The sequence below is a fragment of the Elephas maximus genome, chromosome 20, assembly GCF_024166365.1.
Source record: "Elephas maximus indicus isolate mEleMax1 chromosome 20, mEleMax1 primary haplotype, whole genome shotgun sequence".
Taxonomy (NCBI): domain Eukaryota; kingdom Metazoa; phylum Chordata; class Mammalia; order Proboscidea; family Elephantidae; genus Elephas; species Elephas maximus.
In genome coordinates, this window is record NC_064838.1 from 78,805,770 (window position 1) to 78,825,719 (window position 19,950).

Here is a 19,950-nt window from a genome sequence, read left to right on the forward strand (position 1 = left end):
TGCTCAGAGGAGATGAGGGGAAACATACTTATAAGGGGTTTACTAATCGGAAGTTCATACGAGTTACATCGGCAACATTATTAATCATACTACCCAGCTGTGATGGGGTTTACAAATAACTTTATGCCTTCAGTGTTCAGAATATGGTGGTTAAACTCCACCCAGAGGCACGGTATTACTATATTTGAGAAAGAAAAGGTTGTCTTGAATGTCAACGTGCTGGTTGAACTTGTTTCCGCCAATTTCATCTACTTTTGGGAAGCAGTTAGGGAGATGGGAGCCAAGGTTTTATTGTAAAGCTATGGGCCATGCCAAGCAAAGCAACCAAAATTCTAATGAAAAGCTACAGGGTATTCCAAGCAAGCTGCTTGAGGCAGTGGAATTTTTACTAGCCTGGGTAGCTCTGTCTTTTCATGACCATCTTCATCTACTAACAGCTTCAGACTTTTAAAAATATTTATGTTCACATGACAATACAACATGCACCTTTGTCTTATATTCCAATGAGCTATTTTTATTCAAATGTTATTGGCTACACAGGGGTTTTTATTTCACGATTCTGAACCAAGAAAATCATTTGTCCTGTACTAGCTTCAATAAAACCCAAGAAATTTTGAAAAGAAAAAATAAATAAATAAAAATATATGGAAAATTTTGAGGAGAAACATGGAGCAACTATATTCATAAAAATATTCATAAGGCAAGATAAATGTATCCTTGCCACATCACAGTACTTACTTCAATTAGAAGTACAGCGCAGCGCAAACCATGGACAAAAGTTAATGAAAATATAGTGCATAATAAATATTGTCCAAAGTTTAGGGAAGCCAAACCAATGAAACGGAGGTAGCAAACTTAACTCATCAGAGAATATCCTGTTACCCAAGGAAATACACAAAAAATAATTGAACAAACATTTAAAAAAGTTTTTCATATAAATAAGAAAACAACCCATGTACAGAAAAGATAATAATTAAATAAGGAGGACAAGTGGGAAAGGCATTTCAAACCTGGGAGCAACTCTGGATGACCTCAAGAAATTTATCGTAATTGGTATACATTCTGATCTATACGCCAACTAATATCAATTTGTTGAGGTGATCCAGAGTTGCTCCCAGGTTTGGAATTCCTTTCCCACTTAGATCTAGGCAAAATGAGTTGATTAAAACAAAGTCAGATGCAGAGCTGAACCTGTGGATTGCTAAATTGCAAGGTATGCTAACAGATTGACATGGGAAAGTAAAAGGCCTTAATAAGAAAAGAATAGAACTCCAAGGTCTGGAATGGGGACATTTGAGCAAATTTAAATAATTAAGTACTTCAGATTATCACACTGCACTGAGACTCCTCACAACCTGGCCTGAACCCAGTACCACCTCAGGAACTATGAAAAGGCAAGGGCTTGCACAACCACAGATACAAAAACGCAAGAACTGACTCTGCAAAGTTTATTCTAATAGTGGAAAAAATACCAGAATCATTGTAATTCCTCTTTTGTACCTGGTACATTTTCCCACTCCCACTCAGCATATCTAACCTCTTTGCCTGATTTCGTAGTTCCCAACACATTCTCCTGGAGCCCTGGTGGTGTACTGGTTAAGAACTTGGCTGCTGACCAAAAGGTCAGGAGTTCGAATCCACCAGCTGCTCCTTGGAAACCCTATGGAGCAGTTCCACCCTGTCCTATAAGGTTGCTATGACTCAGAATCTACTCAATGACAAAGGCTTTTGTTTTATAGCACATTCTCTAAAAAAAAAAAAAAAAAATCCAGTGCTGTCCAGTAGATTCTGACTCCTAAGGTCCCCAGAATTGCCCCATAAGATTTCCAAGGCTGTAAATCTTTGTGGAAGCCGACTGCCACAGCTTTCTCCCATAGAAGGGCTGGTGGGTTTGAACTGGTGCCCTTTCAGTTAGCAGCCAAACGCTTTAACCACTGCACCAACAGGACCCCAACACATTCTTCTGTACTATAAAATTTACCTAATTATTGTTTGGGATGCATCTCTTCACGTCAAGGAAGGTAAACGTTTTTACTCTTTTGTTTACTCTTTTCTTCATCAATGCATTCAGAAGAGTGACTGACACATAGAAGGAAACTTATCAATACATGTGGGGTGTATTTGTGCTCGCTGTAACTTATGGAGGCACACAGACAAGACTTGAAGCCCATGACTTAATTTATATGGACCATATGATGTGTCAAACTGTAGAAAAGATATCACATATTTTTTTCCATGTGCTACATAGGGCATATTTTACATCTTTGTTCCTCAAGCTATAAATCAAGGGATTCAACATGGGGATAACCAGGGTGTAAAATATGGAAGCCACTTTATCACCGTCAAAGGAATGACTGGACTTGGGCTGCACATACATAAAGATTAAAGTCCCATAGAACATTACCACCACCGTCAGGTGGGATCCACAGGTGGAGAAGGCCTTGTGCCTGCCCTCAGCTGAGTTCATCCTGAGAATGGCTACAAAAACAAGCAGGTAAGAAACAAGAACTATTAGAAGGGATGAAATCAAATCAATAGATGCTGAGATGAGAATCATCAATTCAATTTCACGTGTGTTTGAGCAGAGCAGAGATACTAAGGGGAGACAGTCACAGTAGAAAAGACTGATGACATTGTAGCCACAGAAGGATAAATTAAAAATCTTTAGGGTGACCAGAACAGAAACAAATGTGCTGTAGAGATAAGGAATTGCCACCAGCACCCAACACACCCTTTGTGACATGATGACTGTGTAAAGCAGAGGGTGACAGATGGCCACATAACGATCATAAGACATTGCTGACAGAATGAAAAATTCACTAATGATGAACATGAGAAAGAAAGCTAGCTGTATAGCACAAAAATAATAGGAGATTTTATTTTCATCCACAACAAAATTGACTAACATTTTCGGTCCCACAGTTGTTGAGTAACCAAGATCAGTGACAGCCAGGTATCTGAGAAAAAAGTACATGGGAGTTTGTAGCTTGGAGTCCATCTTGGTGAGGATGATGATGCCCAAGTTGCCCACCACGGAGATCGTGTAGATGATGAGGAACAGCCCGAACAATGGAGCCTGCAGCTCAGGGCGGTCTGTGATTCCCATCAGAATGAACTCATTCAGCACTGTTAGATTGTGTTTCTCCATCTTGGTCTATCGGGTAACCTATTCTGGATAGAGACATCAGCGTAGTCATTAGGCTTTATGTGGTATCATCTGGTAGATTTTTAGTATACGAAGGAATATGCTAAATGAATAACATAAATACAAACTTTCCAATACAGATATTTGAAAGCAAACCCACCTCCCACAAATAAAGCATAGGTACATAAAGATAGAGGCAGAGGGAGACAGAAAGGGAGAGAATAGGGAGAGAAAGAGAAAGCTAATTTGGTATCAGTCGGGGAATATCTGCTCCCGAAAAAACATTTGTCAATGCCTGGGACACTTCGGATATCACAAGTAGGAGATGGGTACTACTGGTATCTAATGGAAACCTGGGATGTTACTAAACATTCTACTGTATACAGGGTAACTCCGCACAATGATAAAATTTCTAGCCCAAAATATCAGTAAGGAAGAAGTTGAGAACCCCCGATATAGATATACATATATATATTTTTTATAGATATAGATGTAAATGTAGATGTAGATATAGATATAGAAAAAGACGTAGGTGTAGGTGTAGGTGTAGGCATATGTCTACGTGGGCAGTGGGGTGGGCAGGGGTATTGCAGCCTGTTCTTGGGAATCCAGTGCTGTTGGCTGGAGGGACTAGGAGGCACCACTTGTTTTCATATGCCTGTCATGGGTGGCTAGATGGAGTGGGTGGAGCAGCCAGCCCTCAGACCCCTTGTGTGGGTGGGCGAGGCCCCTGCTTAAGAGGCAGAATGGTGTCAAATATCACAAATCTGCAGCTCCCCCTTGGCTCCTGCAGTTGAAATTTGGCTTCAGGAATATGCCCTGCTTTTTATGCTAATAAGGGCATGTGGTGTTGAATTGGCCCACACAGGTCTAGGCAGGATGAAGGGCACTGCAAGTCAGTGAACCCCTTAGGCCAGTGGCTGGACAAAGGGGCAGGTCCACAGGATTTGTAAGCTCCTGCCTTGAGAAGTTCAGCCACCTTTTTAAAAAATAAATATAGGATTGATGTTACTTCCTTAAAAAAGGAGGGCTGTGAGGAGAAAACTTATTCCCCTTTGTCTTCTGCTTCCTGAACTTTGTTGATGTGTGTGCTTCAATTTGGGGGGAATTTAATTTAAGGTCAAGGAATTGGCAAATATATTAACTTTGATTTTGCTGAGCTACTGAATTGATGAGAGCCATCAGGCCCCACTACTGGACTTTTTCTTTTTTTTTTCCCCCCTTCTTTTTTTAAAATAAATTAAAACCTCTTTCTTAAGCTAACATTTGAGTGATGCATTTATTTATTGAGTGCTTCATTATATGCCTGGGAAATACATTCCAAGATGATACAATGGAGAGAGGCAGAAGTACCACATGCAGTTGCAAATGTTGAACACCATGGAATTATAGGTTGTGGCATTCACACAGACTAAGATGTGAAAGAATCAGTTGAAAACATGTGATAGATTAGGTATTGTTATGGTTAATGTAAACATCCAAGAGCTTCCCACTATAGTAATCATACAGATGAAAAGGAACACCACGCAACTCAGTGATACCTATGTATCCCAAAGAAAATAAATCTGTCAAATCTGCTTAAATGGGTTTTCCTTGAAGGGGCTCCTGAAAATGAGAGAGAAAGAGAAAGAGGGGGAATACTAACTGAACAGGTTGATATACAAGTTAAATGTTATTGTAGTTATTATTTAAAATAATCTGTGATTCATTAAAATATTTAATGATCCCCAGTAATCTTAATAGCTGTTGTTGTTGGGTACCATGGAGTCGGTACTGACCACAGAAACCCCACCAACAACAGAAGAAAACAGGGTTCACTCAGAGATGCCTTGGAAGAAAGAAAGATCTAGTTCTGAAAGGCCACAGCCATTGAAAACTCTGTGGAGCACAGTTCTCTGACACACATGGGGCCGGTATGAGCCAGAACTGATCCCTACTGGTTTCCTTGTCCATTATTTTTTATTCATATTATTTATATAAAGTAAAAATATTATTTAGCCACATAATAATAATGTTTCAAAGATGCTTATAAGCATATAACCTCTGAAACAAATTGAGAATATTTGAAAAAAAATAATATGAAGAAAAAGAGGAGGGAGAGACTCTAGTTTCAAGAACTATTGAAGAGTAGATTGCACACAGAGCTGAATCAGAAATCCTATAATTTTGCAACGACTTGGCCATCGAATGGAAAGCCTGGTGGCATAGTAGTTAAAAGCTATGGCTGCTAACCAAAAGGTCAGCTGTTCAAATCCACAAAGTGCTCCTTGGAAACCCTATGAGACAGTTCTACTCTGTCCTATAGGGTCACCATGAGTCTGTATCAACTTGGTGGCATTGGGTTTGGTTGCCATTGAATAAAGGTGGGATCCTGCAAATGTCACTGAAACATTCTGGTTATTGGTAAACCTTGGAAACAGTCTTATCTTCTTACCTGTAATGAAGCCTCTGTCTTTACTCCCACATGTGTTGCTTAACATGGCATCGTGAGAAGCATTTATGGATTGTTTTTCATCCTTGGTGATATTCCCTGAGGAGATGCCAAGCAATTTGTTGACTGTCCCTGAAGCAATTGAAAGCTTAACAAAATACCTGGGAGTTGTCTGTTAAATGTCCAGGATGACTTTTTTTTCACCAGCAAGTTTTTTTTTTTTTTTCCTACAGTGTTTATGCATATTTGTATTTATCTATTTCATACATTCTTACATTTTACTTTTTGCTAATGTACCGTTTTAACCACACAGGGATTTGGAATAAAATATTGTATCTATTTTTTATAAGTCAGGGCTATCAATATTTCCCATTTCTACAGTGGTCTCTTCAAATGGATGACAAAATGAAGTGCTTATATGCTTTTTTATTACATTATTTAAAATACTTGAATAAAATAATGCATTGTGCATATGTGAGGTATCACTTCCTTGCTTGCTGTTGTTATTGTTGCCGTTACTGCTATTGTTCAGGGTTTTTTGTTCCTTTCTTTGTTTTGTTTTTCTTTCTTGTCGATCTCAGGAACAGAAATGTTACCCTTGCTTCTCATTTTATACTCAGTTGACATCACCTGTCAGTTTAGGTTTTTCGCTTGTTTGTTTTATTTTCCTTTATTATATTTCTCTTTCTCTCTCTCTCTATACATATATGGAAACCCTGGCGGCACAGGGTTAAGTGCTACAGCTGCTAACCAAAAGGTCAGCAGTTCAAATCCACCAGGCGCTCCTTGGAAACTCTATGGGGCAGTTCTACTCTCTCCTATAGGGTCACTAGGAGTCAGCATCGACTGGTCGGCAACAAGTTTGATTATGGTTTATATATACATGTATATTTCACTTGTCTTTTCTTTAATGGAAGACATTCTTGTGGTGCAATGTACAAATACCCACGGTTAGCGGAAAAGTTGGCAGTGTGAACCGTCAAGCCATTATGAGCAAAAAAGACTTGGCTATCTGCGCCCATAAAGATTACAAGCTAGACAACGCTATAGGGCAGTTCTTCTCTGTCTTGTAGGTTGCAATGTGTTGCAATCGACTCAAAGGCACCTAACAAAACAAAAATTCTTTAATGGTAGATATTTTGTTGTCTCCAAGAGAACATTGTCCACTTTCTTGCTTTGAACCTATTATCCGGAAACATCAGTTGCTGGAAGAGAACATCATATTTGGTGATGAAAATGGCCAACGAGAATGAGGGAAGCCCTCCATGAGATGGATTGACACTGTGGCCACAGAAAGGGGCTCAAACACCAATGATCGTGAGGATAGCATACGGCTAGGCAACATTTTGTTTTGTTTTCCATGAGGTCGCCATGTGTTGGAGTCTACTCGGTGGCAGCTAACAACAATCTTTTGTGATGGGCTTTTTTCACCTCAGATCATTCTACTGAGGCCTATTCACACTTTCGTGTGAATCAATAATGTGTTCTTTTATATTGCTGAGTATTGTTTCATGTATGGATTTACTACAATTTTATCAGAACTCTTATATAAGGAAGGATTCATAAACAATTAGAAAATGTCCTCTATACAAAAACAATTACTGTTTTCTACAGAAAGAAGGATAACAATCTATGTGACAAAAACATGAAATTAGGAAACAATATCAATTTGGTAGAGAAAAAAAAAGGTAAAAACCTGGAAACTTCTGTGGCTGACCTCAATAAATTTATCTTATCTATTACACTGATACCGACAAAAATGGCTGATTTGGGTAAAATGGATACTGAGTAGCTCCTGTTGAATATAATAACTTTATTTTGAAATTGTTTATATTCCTATTACAATAAAATAATAATAAAAATAATACCAAAGTAAACAGACTCTAAGGGCTCATATATGAAAGTAAAGGTATTGATAAAAAAAAAAAAGAGAGGGATTTCAAGGTTTAGAAAGTAGACATTTGAGCAAATTCAGATGACCGAGTACTTCAAATCATCCCACCCCACTAAGCCTTCTTCCAATCAGAATTACCCACCTCAGGGCAGAGAATGAGCTCAAAACAGATGTGCTGGCACACACACACACACACACACTTTCTACAATTTTTTTTTTTCCTGCTGGGCTAGGAAAACGCCAGATAGTTGGAACTCTACCTGTATCTACTGGTTTCCCTATCCCACTCAGCATATTCACTTTTCATTTCCTTAAACTCTATCACCCCCAGCACATTCTAATCTGCTATAAAATTTCTTCGTTATTATGCTTATAATTCATCTCTCTGCTCAAGAAAGGCAGCATTTCTCATTGTTTTATTTATTATCTATTTAGAGCTCTTAGTAAAGTGACGTAGAAATATATGTTGAATTTTGCTTTTGTGCTGGCTGTCCCATCTGGAGGCACTGAGAATAAAGTTTAAAGCCCACCAAGTAATTTATATGAATGATATGGAGGCACACAGACAAGGCTTGAAGTTCACGATGTAGTTTATAGGAACCATATGTTATACACAGCTGTAGAAATGATACTGCACATTTTTTTCCATGCCCTATGTAGAGCATAGTAGATTTTTTGTAGAGAGTAACAGTCTGTGAGACAAAATCAGCAATTAGGAAGCAACATCAATCCAGTAGGAGAAAAAATGTAAACATCTGGAAACACCTATGGTTGAGCTCAATGAATTTATCTTACCTGGTGTATCCACTGACACAGACAAAATGAGTTGATTCAGATAAAACCAGATACTGAGCTGATCCTGTTGAATATGCTAACTGTATTTTGTTACTGCTCTATTACTATTACAATATAATAATAATACTAACAAAGTAAACAGACTCTGAGTACTCAAATATGAAAGTAAAGGCCCTGATGATGAAAGAGGGATTTCAAGGTTTAGAATGCAGACTTTTGAGCAAATTCAGATGACTGAGTACTTCACATCATCCTACAGCACTGAGCTTTCTGGCAATTAGAATTAGACACACCAGGGCAGGGCATGGTATGACCACTGTAACAGAAGGTTTGCACACACTTGTGCAAACAGGCCATGTGCATGCATACATACACACTTGCACGGACACACACACACTTTCTACACATTTTTTTCTACTGCATGAAGAAAATACCTGAAACTTCAAACGCTTCTTGTACCTACTACTCTTTCCCTATCCCAATCATCTTATTCACTCTTCATTTTTAATTCTTTTTAAATCTATTACCTCCTACACGTTCTAATACACTGTAAAATTTATTAATTATTTTGCTTATAATGCATCACTCCTGCTCAAGGAAGGCAACACATTTATTAATCTTCTTACAGCTCTCAGTAGAGTGAGTGATAGAAGGCAATATAGAAATATATGTTATCTGTGCTTTTGTGCTTGCTATGCCCTCTGGAGGCACTCAGAAGAAAGTTCAAAGCCCATAATGTAATTTGTATAAATGATACGGTATAGTGAGCTTTGAGAAAATATATTGCATAATTGTCCCAAAGTCCTATGTAAGGCATATTTCACATCATTATTCCTCAAACCATAGATCAAGGGATTCAACATGGGGATCACCAGGTTGTAAAATATGGAAGCCACTTTGTCAGTGTCAAAGGAATGACTGGACTTGGGCTGCAGATACATAAAGATTAAAGTCCCATAGAACACTACCACCACAGTCAGGTGGGATCCACAGGTGGAGAAGGCCTTGTGCCTGCTCTCGGCTGAGTTCAGTCTGAGAATGGATACAATTATGAGTATGTAAGAAACAAGAACTATTAGGAGTGATGAAATAAAATCAAAAGCTGCTAAAATAAGAATGATCAATTCAATTTCATGTGTGTTTGAGCAGAGCAAAGATAACAAGGGGAGAGTGTCACAGTAGAAATGCCTGATGACATTGTAGCCACAGAAGGATAAATTAAAAATCTTTATGGTGACCAGAAGAGAAACAAATGTGCTGTGGAGGTAGACGATTGCCATCAGCACCCAACATGTCCTTTGTGACATGATAACTGTGTAGAGCAGAGGGTTACAGATGGACACATAGCAGTCATAGGACATTGCTGACAGAATAAAAATTTCACCATTTATGAACAAAATTAAAAAAGCTAGCTGTGTAGCACAAAAATAATAAGAGATTGTATTTTCATCAACAACAAAATTTACCAACATTTTGGGTCCCAGGGCTGTTGAATAAACAAGATCAGTGATAGCCAGGTGTCTGAGAAAAAAGTACTTGGGAGTTTGTAGCCTGGAGTCCATCTTGGTGAGGATGATGATGCCCAAGTTGCCCACCACTGAGATCATGTAGATGATGAGGAACAGCCCGAACAATGGAGCCTGCAGCTCAGGGCGGTCTGTGATTCCCATCAGAGTGAATTCATTCAGGACTGTTAGATTGTGCTTGTCCATCTAGTTCTACCAGAAGACCTGTTCTGGGTAGAAACATCAGCATTGTCAATAGCTTTTATGTAGTACCATCTGGTAGATTTTAAGTAATCAAAGCCACTATGAGTAATATGAATCCAAACTTTTCAATTATGATGACAGTAAGTTACCTAAAAGAAATTTTCTTTACACATGTATATGTAAATTCTTCTAGTGTGGTTTACTTTCTATGACAGGGATATGATGATGAATACGTTGAGTAGCGTGTTATCCATTTAACTGACCCCAGCCCTTTCCTACCCCATCTTTGACTCCATGACAAAAATTGGACCATCAGCGTATCAGTCTTTTAGATTATATATCTACTAATTTTCTTAAAACACGTTAATATATCTTTAAGTTCACTTAAAATATGTCCATACCTAGGGGCATTTTCATTAAGTTGTTTGTAACAAATCAGATATATTTTCTCATGAAAATACCTAAAACAGTGAGATGAAATTTGAGCAAATTGGGAGAAAGCAAGGTCACTGTCATTGGTTTGATATAATGAAGTTTCATTTAAAAATTCCATTTGGATAAAGAGATCCTGTAGTTTAAAGGAAAATCAGTAAAAATCACTGTATTACTCAAGAGAATTGAGACAAATTACACTGATGAGATATACACGGATTCTTGAATTGTCTTTTATATCCTTCCGTACATTAAGGACCTGAGGTACTTCTATGTACTACCGTACAGCTCATAATGAGGATGGCAGTTTAACGTAAAAGCGTTAGTGGTTTGACATGATACTACAGACAATGAAAACAGCAGTACCAGCATTCACTGAGTCAGGAATAATCAAACAAACAGAAAAATACAATCATATCTTATCAAATTATAAAATGGCTCTAGGGGAAATACATTATCTCATATAAGACATTGCTTATGATGTTGTGGCCTTCTGATACCCTGCCTTGTCCCTATATACAAACATTGCCTATGTCTGAAAATACCGAATTGGGTATCAGTAGATATTACAATTGGGAAATCAACTCTCTTCACTGAATGCAATATAAATCTTGTTTATTTGCAATAATGAAGGTGGAAGAAAATAAGTACTCACTTTGATAAATACTGATTTTCCTATGAGGTCAGGGAAGATAAAAGGACTTCTCGTCAGTTTTGGAGTTTTCTGGAGAGCACCAGATTATTGTTCATAGGTTACTATTTTTGTTGAGTGTCTACTTCTCGTTATACAAAGCCATACTCTTTGAAAAACTTATATCTTCTTTCTGCCAGATTCCACTGGATATTGAAGAACTTGGTATGAAGAACATGAGGTGTGAGGTGCAAATGTATTTGCTTCCTCATCAAGAGATTAGTAAAAATGCACATTTATGCAGTTATTTTAATATGCATTAAACATTCAATCATATCTGAGAGGGACATAAGAGTGCCTAGAGTCGCTATATAATTAAGGATTTTAAAAGACATTAATGTTGGAGACTGAATATCTACAGCTGTGTAATTCTGCTACAGTATTTTTTAATACTGTATATCCTTCCTTTACTTTCATATTTCAGCTCTATTATTCACATAATTAGGCCAACTGGGTGGTGCAAACAATTAAGCACTCAGCTACTACCTGAAAGGTTGGTGGGTCAAGCCCACTCAGAGGGACCCTGGAAGAAAGAAAGTCTAATTCTGAAAAGTCACAGCCATTGAACACCGTACGGAACACAGTTCTCTGACAAGCGTGGAGTCAGAACTGACTCCAGGACAACTGGTTTGGTTTTTGTTTTGTTTCATTTTATTTTTTATTCATATAATTATAAAAAGAAAAAATTATTTAGTTATACAGTGATGTCTCAAAGATGCTCGTGAGCGTTTAGCTTCTGAAACAAAGTGAAAATATTTGAAAAAAACAATATGAAGAAAAAAGGGGAGAGATCCTAGTCTCAGGCACTACTGGAAAGTAGAATGCACCCAGAACTGAGTCTGAAATCCTGATATTTTGCAATGACTTTGCCGTTGAATAAAGGTGGGACCATGCAAGTGTCCCTGAAACCTTCTGGATATTGATCAAATATGGAAATTGTCTATCTTTTTACCTGTAATGAAGCCTCTGTATTGACTTCTCAATGTGTTTCTTAACATGGCATGATGAGAACAATTTAAAGATTTTTTTCCCCCTTGGAGATTCTCCCTGAGGAGATGCCAAGCAATTTGATGATTGTCCCTGAAGCATTTGAAAGCTCAACAAAATACCTGGGGGTTGTCTGTTAATTGTCCAGGACCATTTGCATTCACCTGTGAAAGAGTTTTTCTGCATATAGTGTGTATGCTCGTCTGTGTTTATCTATTTCATATATTCTGCGTTTTACTCTTTGAAGTTTCCACTTTTATCACTCAGGGGTCTGGATTAAAGTGCTGTATCTGTAAACCAGAAATATCAATATTTCCCAGTTTTATAGTGGTATCTTCAAATGGATGACAAAATGAAGTAGAGATTAAACACTTACTTATTACATTATTTAAAAACTTAAGTGGAATAAAAATAATGCACTGTGCGTATACGGGGTATCACTTCCTTGCTTGCTGTTGCTATTGTTGCCATTATTGCTATTGTTCAGGTTTTTGTTTCTGTTTTTATTTTGTTTTGCTTTCTTGTTGACCTCAGGAACAGAAATATTACCCTTCTCATTTCACACTCAATCACATCATCTGTCTGTTTAGGTTTTTTGCTTGTTTATTTTCCTTTATTATATTTCTATATTGTATGTTTTTCCATTCTGTCCAATCCTCATTCCAAAATATCTTTCTCACCTTTATAAATATTCTGCTGTTCTTGACATAAGCTCTACTATATAAATATATCCTTGTAATGTGTGATATTTTGTGTGTAATTCTTTACTATGATTATATATTTATTGTGCTATAAAATTTTTTGCTATTTGTCACTGTAAATATTTCTGATGTATCCATTTGTGATTTTTTTCCTTATTTACCTATGTAATTGTATGTATATATATACATATACATATATATTTTTTTTTCACTTGTGCTTTCTTTAATGGAAGGAGCCCTGTTGGTGCAATGTTCAAAACACTCTCTGCTAACTGAAAAATTGGCAGTTTGAGTCCCCAAGCCATTCTGGGATGAAAAGACCTGGCCATCAACACCCACAAAGATTACAACATAGACAACCATATGGGAGATTTTTACTCTATTGTATAGGTAGCTGTAAGTCAGAATTGAAGCGACAGTACCTAACAGAGCAAAAATGGTTTATTTATTTTAATTTTATTGTGGTTTAACTGAAAGTTTACAAATGAAGTCAGTCTCTCAGGCAAAAAATTATATACACCTTGCTATGTACTCCTAGTTGCTCTCCCGCTGATGAAACAGCACACTCCTCCCCGTCCACGTCCATTCAGCCAGGTTCTGTCCCCCTCTGCCTTCTCATCTGCCTTCCAGGCAGGAGCTGCCCACACAGTCTCATGTGTCTATTTGAGCCAAGAAGCTCACCCCTCACCAGTATCATTTTCTATGTTATATTACAGTCCAGACCAATCCTTGTCTGAAGAGTTGGCTTTGGGAAAGGCTCAAGTCTTGGGCTAACAGAAGGTCTGGAGACCATGACCTCTGGGGTCCTTCTAGTCTCAGTCTGACCATTAAGTCTGGTCTTATGAAAATTTGAGGCCTGCATCCCACTGCTCTCCTGCTCCATCAGGGATTCTCTGCTGATGTCCCTGTCAGGGCAGTCATCAGTTGTAGCTGGGCACCATTTAGTTCTTCTGGTCTCAGGTTGATGGAGCCTCTGATATATGTGGCCCTTTATTTCTCTTGGGCTCATAATTACCTTGTCTTTGGTGATCTTCATTTTCTTTTGCTTCAGGTGGGTTGAGACCAATTGATGCATATTAGATGGCCACTTGCTAGCGTTTAAGACCCCTGACTCCATTCACCAAAGTGGGATGCAGAATGTTTTCTTAGAAGATTTTATTATGGCAGTTGACCCAGATGTCCCCTGAAACCATGGTCCCCAGGCCCCGCCCCTGCTACTCTGGCCTTCAGTGCATTCGGTTTATTCAGGAAACTTCTTTGCTTTTCAGTTAGTCCAGTTTTGATGACCTCCCCTGTATTTTGTGTTGTCTTTCTCTTCACCTAAAATAGTTCTTGTCTGCTATTTGATAGCACTGTTTTTTTTTTTTTCACTATCTGATTAATGAATACCACTTCCCCTCCCTCACTCCTCACCCTCATAACAATCAAAGAATATTTTCCTCTGTGTTCAGACTGAGTATTTATAACAGTGGTCTCATACAATATTTGTCCTTTTGCAACTAATTTCACTCAGCATAATGCCTTCCAGTTTCCTCCATGTCATGAGGTGTTTTACAGATTCCTCACTGTTCTTTATCGATGCGCAGTATTCCATTGTGTGAACATACTATAATTTATTTATCCATTCATCCATTGATGGGCACCTTGGTTGCTTCCATCTTTTTGCTATTATAAACAGTGCTGCAATGAACATGTGTGTACATGTACCTGTTTGTGTAAAGGTTCGTATTTCTCTAGGATATATTCCAAGGAGTGGGATTGCTGGATCGTATGGTAGTTCTATTTCTAGCATTTTAAGGAAGCACCAAATAGATTTCGAAAGTGGTTGTACCATTTTCATTCCCACCAGCGGTGTATAAGTGTTCCAGTCTCTCCACAGCCTCTCCAACATTTATTGTTTTGTATTTTTGGATTAATGCCAGCCTTGTTGGGGTGAGATGGTATCTCATTGTAATTTGTATTTGCATTTCTCTAAGGCTAAAGATGGTGAGCATTTCCTCAATTATCTGTTAGCTGCCCGAATGTCTTCTTTGGTAAATTGCCCATTCATATCCTTTTCCCAGTTTTTAATTGGATTATTTGTCTATTTGTAGTTGAGTTTTTGCAGTGTCATGTAGATTTTAGAGATCAGATGCTGATTGGAAATGTCATAGCTAAAAACGTTTTCCCAGTTTGTAGGAAATCATTTATTCTTTTGGTGAAATCTTTGGGTGAGAATACGTGTTTGATTTTTAGGAGCTTCCAGTTATCTAGTTTCTCTTCTGCATTGTTAGTAATGTTTTGTATACTGTTCATGCCATGTATTAGGGTGGGTTTCTAGCATTGTCCTTATTTTTTCTTCCATGATCTTTATGGTTTTAGATTTTATTTTTAGGTCTTTGACCCACTTTGAGTTAGTTTTTGTGCATGGGGCGAGGTTTGGGTCTTGTTTCATTTTTTTGCAGATGGGAATCAATTTATGCCAGCACCATTTGTTAAAAAGACTGTCTTTTCCCCCATTTAACTGTTTTGGGGTCTTTATCAAATATCAACTGCTCATATGTGGATGGATTTATGTCTGCATCCTCAATTCTGTTCCATTGGTCCTGGTACCAGTACCAGGCTGTTTTGACTACTATGGCAGTATAATAGCTTCTAAAATCAGGTAAAGTAAGGCCTCCCACTTTGTTCTTCTTTTTCAATAATGCCTATTTATCCGGGGCCTCTTTTCCTTCCATATGAAGTTGGTGATTTGTTTCTCCGTCTCTTTCAAAAATGTCGTTGGGATTTGGATCAGAATTGCATTGTATCTATAGATCGCTTTTGGTAGAATAGACATTTTTACAACGTTGTGTCTTCCTATCCACTAGTAAAGTGTGTTTTTCCACTTATGTAGGTCTCTTTTGGTTTCTTGCAGTAGTGTTTTGTAGTTTTGTTTGTATAAGTGTTTTATGGCTCTGGTTAAATTTTTTTCCTAAGTATTTTATCTTCTTGGGGGCTACTGTAAATGGTATTGATTTGGTGATTTCCTCTTCAATGTTCTTTTTGTTGGTGTAGAGGAATCCAACTGATTTTTGTATATTTATTTTGTATCCTGATGCTCTGCTGAACTCTTCTTTTAGTTTCACTAGTTTTCTTGAGGACTGTAGGGTTTTTGTGTATAAGATCATGTCATCTGTAAAGAGAGATACTTTGACTTCTTTGTTACTAATGTGGATGTTCTTTATTTCTTTGTCTAGCCTAATTGCTCTGGCTAAGTCCTCCAGCACAACGTTGAATACGAGTGGTGATAAAAGGCATCCTTGTCTAGTTCCCAGTGTCAAGGGGAAAGCGTTTAGACTGTATTTAGGATAATGTTGGCTGTTGGCTTTGTATAAATGCCCTTTATTATGTTGAGGAATTTCCTTTCTAATTTTGCTGAGAGTTTTTAACATGAATGGGTGTTGGACTTTGTTAAATGCATTTTCTGCTTCAATTGAGAAGATCATGTAGTTTTTGTCTTTTGTTTTATTTATATGATGGATTACATTGATTGTTTTTCTAATGTAAAAAAAAAAAAAAACCACCCCTGCAATTCTGGTATGAATCCCACTTCATCATGGTGAAGTTTTTTTTTGATATGTTGTTGAATTCTTTTGGGTAGAATTTTGTTAAGGATTTTTACGTCTAAGTTCATGAGCGATATAGGTCTGTAATTTTCTTTTTCTGTGGTGTCTTTACCTGGTTTTCGTATCAAGGATATGCTTGCTTCATAGAATGAGTTTGGGAGTATTCCACCCATTTCTATGCTCTGAAATACATTTAGTAGTAGTGGTGTTAAGTCTTCACTGAAAGTTTGGTAAAACTCTCCAGTGAAGCCATCAGGGCCAAGCCTTTTTTTTTTTTTTTTTTTGCTGTGAATTTTTAAATTACCTTTTCAATCTCTTCTTTTGTCATGGTTTTATTCAGTTGTTCTACCTCTGTTTGTGTTAGTTTAGGTAGGTAGTGTGTTTCTAGAAATTCATTCATTTCTTCTTGGTTTTCAAATTTGTTACAGTACAATTTTTGATAGTAATCTGTTATGATTCTTTTAATTTCAGTTGGGTCTGTTGTGATATCAGCCATCTAATTTCTTATTCAGGTTATTTGTTTCTGCTCCTGTTTTTCGTTTGTCAGTTTGGCCAATTATTTATCAATTTTGTTAAATTTTTCAAATAATCAGCTTTTAATCTTGTTAACTCTTTCAATTGTTTTCTGTTCTCTATTTCATTTAATTCTGCTCTAACTTTTATTATTTGCTTTCTTCTGGTTCCTGAGGGTTTCTTTTGCAGCTCTTTTTCTATTTGTTCAAGTTGTAGGGATAATTCTTTGATTTTGGCCCTTTCTTCTTTTTGGATGTGTGCATTTGTTACTATAAATTGACCTCTGAGCACTGCTTTAGCTGTGTCCCAAAGGTTTTGATAGGAAATGTTTTCTTCTTATTGAATTCTGTGGATTTCTTATTCCATTCTTAATTTCTTGTATAACCCACCCATTTTTGAGCACAGTGTTCTTCAGTTTCCAAGTGTTTGATTTCTTTTCCCTGCTTTTCCTGTTATTGATTTCTACTTTTATGGCCTTGTTGTCCATAAAGAAGACGCTTTGTAATATTTCAATTTTTGTATTCTGTTAAGGCTTGACAAAGCAAATATTTTTTTTTTTATTAACTTTTATTGAGCTTCAAGTGAACGTTTACAAATCCAATCAGTCTGTCACATATAAGTTTACACACATCTTACTCCATACTCCCACTTGCTCTCCCCCTAATGAGTCAGCCCTTTCAGTCTCTCCTTTCGTGACAATTTTGCCAGCTTCCCTCTCTCTCTATCCTCCCATTCCCCCTCCAGACAAGAGATGCCAACACAATCTCAAGTGTCCACCTGATATAATTAGCTCACTCTTCATCAGCATCTCTCTCCCACCCACTGACCAGTCCCTTTTATGTCCGATGAGTTGTCTTCGGGGATGGTTCCTGTCCTGTGCCAACAGAAGGTCTGGGGACCATGGCCGCCGGGATTCCTCTAGTCTCAGTCAGACCATTAAGTATGGTCTTTTTATGAGAATTTGGGGTCTGCATCCCACTGATCTCCTGCTCCCTCAGGAGTTCTCTGTTGTGCTCCCTGTCAGGGCAGTCATCGATTGTGGCCAGGCACCAACTAGTTCTTCTGGTCTCAGGATAATGTAGGTCTCTGGTTCATGTGGCCCTTTCTGTCTCTTCGGCTCTTAGTTGTTGTGTGAGCTTGGAGTTCTTCATTTTCCTTTGCTCCAGGTGGGTTGAGACCAATTAATGCATCTTAGATGGCCGCTTGTTAGCATTTAAGACCCCAGACGCCGCATTTCAAAGTGGGATGCAGAATGTTTTCATAATAGAATAATTTTGCCAATTGACTTAGAAGTCCCCTCAAACCATGGTCCCCAGACCCCCGCCCTTACTCCGCTGACCTTTGAAGCATTCATTTTATCCCAGAAACTTCTTTGCTTTTGGTCCAGTCCAGTTGAGCAGGCCTTCCATGTATTGAGTGTTGTCTTTCCCTTCACCTACAGCAGTTCTTATTTACTAATTGATCAATAAAAACTCTCTCCCTCCCTCCCTCCCCCCTTCGTAACCACAAAAGTATGTGTTCTTCTCAGTTTTTACTTATTTCTCAAGATCTTATAATAGTGGTCTTATACAATATTTGTCCTTTTGCCTCTGACTAATTTCACTCAGCATAATGCCTTCCAGGTTCCTCCATGTTATGAAATGTTCCACAGATTCATCACTGTTCTTATCGATGCGTAGTATTCCATTGTGTGAATATACCACAATTTATTTACCCATTCATCCGTTGATGGACACCTTGGTTGCTTCCAGCTTTTTGCTATTGTAAACAGAGCTGCAATAAACATGGGTGTGCATATATCTGTTTGTGTGAAGGCTCTTGTATCTCTAGGGTATATTCCGAGGAGTGGGATTTCTGGGTTGTATGATAGTTCTATTTCTAACTGTTTAAGATAATGCCAGATAGATTTCCAAAGTGGTTGTACCATTTGACATTCCCACCAGCAGTGTATAAGAGTTCCAATCTCTCCGCAGCCTCTCCAACATTTATTATTTTGTGTTTTTTGGATTAATGCCAGCCTTGTTGGTGTGAGATGAAATCTCATCGTAGTTTTAATTTCCATTTCTCTAATGGCTAATGATCGGGAGCATTTTCTCATGTATCTGCTGGCTGCCTGAATATATTCTTTAGTGAAATGTGTGTTCATATCCTTTGCCCACTTCTTGATTGGGTTGTTTGTCTTTTTGTGGTTGAGTTTTGACAGAATCATGTAGATTTTAGAGATCAGGCGCTGGTCGGAGATGTCATAGCTGAAAATTCTTTCCCAGTCTGTAGGTGGTCTTTTGACTCTTTTGGTGAAGTCTTTAGATGAGCATAGGTGTTTGATTTTTAGGAGCTCCCAGTTATCGGTTTTCTCTTCGTCATTTTTGGTAATGTTTTGTATTCTGTTTATGCCTTGTATTAAGGCTCCTAGGGTTGTCCTTATTTTTTCTTCCATGATCTTTATCGTTTTAGTCTTTATGTTTAGGTCTTTGATCCACTTGGAGTTAGTTTTTGTGCATGGTGTGAGGTATAGGTCCTGTTTCATTCTTTTGCAAATGGATATCCAGTTATGCCAGCACCATTTGTTAAAAAGACTATCTTTTCCCCAATTAACTGACACTGGTCCTTTGTCAAATATCAGCTGCTCATATGGGGATGGATTTATATCTGGGTTCTCAATTCTTTTCCATTGGTCTATGTGCCTGTTGTTGTACCAGTACCAGGCTGTTTTGACTACTGTGGCTGTATAATAGGTTCTGAAATCAGGTAGCGTGAGGCCTCCCACTTTCTTCTTCTTTTTCAGTAATGCTTTACTTATCCGAGGCTTCTTTCCCTTCCATATGAAGTTGGTGATTTGTTTCTCCATCACATTAAAAAATGACTTTGGAATTTGGATCAGAAGTGCATTGTATGTATAGATGGCTTTTGGTAGAATAGACATTTTTACTATGTTAAGTCTTCCTATCCATGAGCAAGGTATGTTTTTCCACTTAAGTAGGTCCTTTTTAGTTTCGTGTAGTAGTACTTTGTAGTTTTCTTTGTATAGGTCTTTTACATCCTGGGTAAGATTTATTCCTAGGTAT

General features: G+C 37.8%; 2 protein-coding genes across 2 annotated transcripts; both read right to left on the reverse strand.

Moving 5' to 3' along the window:
* Nucleotides 1-2,200: 2,200 nt before the first annotated feature.
* LOC126063766 (olfactory receptor 8K3-like) lies at nucleotides 2,201-3,148 on the reverse strand. The gene has a single exon (XM_049862155.1). It carries the CDS (start codon nucleotides 3,146-3,148, stop codon nucleotides 2,201-2,203), a length of 948 nt encoding a protein of 315 aa, XP_049718112.1.
* A 5,809-nt stretch (nucleotides 3,149-8,957) lies between these two features.
* On the reverse strand, nucleotides 8,958-9,977 carry LOC126063767 (olfactory receptor 8K3-like). The gene has a single exon (XM_049862156.1). It carries the CDS (start codon nucleotides 9,975-9,977, stop codon nucleotides 8,958-8,960), a length of 1,020 nt encoding a protein of 339 aa, XP_049718113.1.
* Between the last annotated feature and the right edge of the window lie 9,973 nt (nucleotides 9,978-19,950).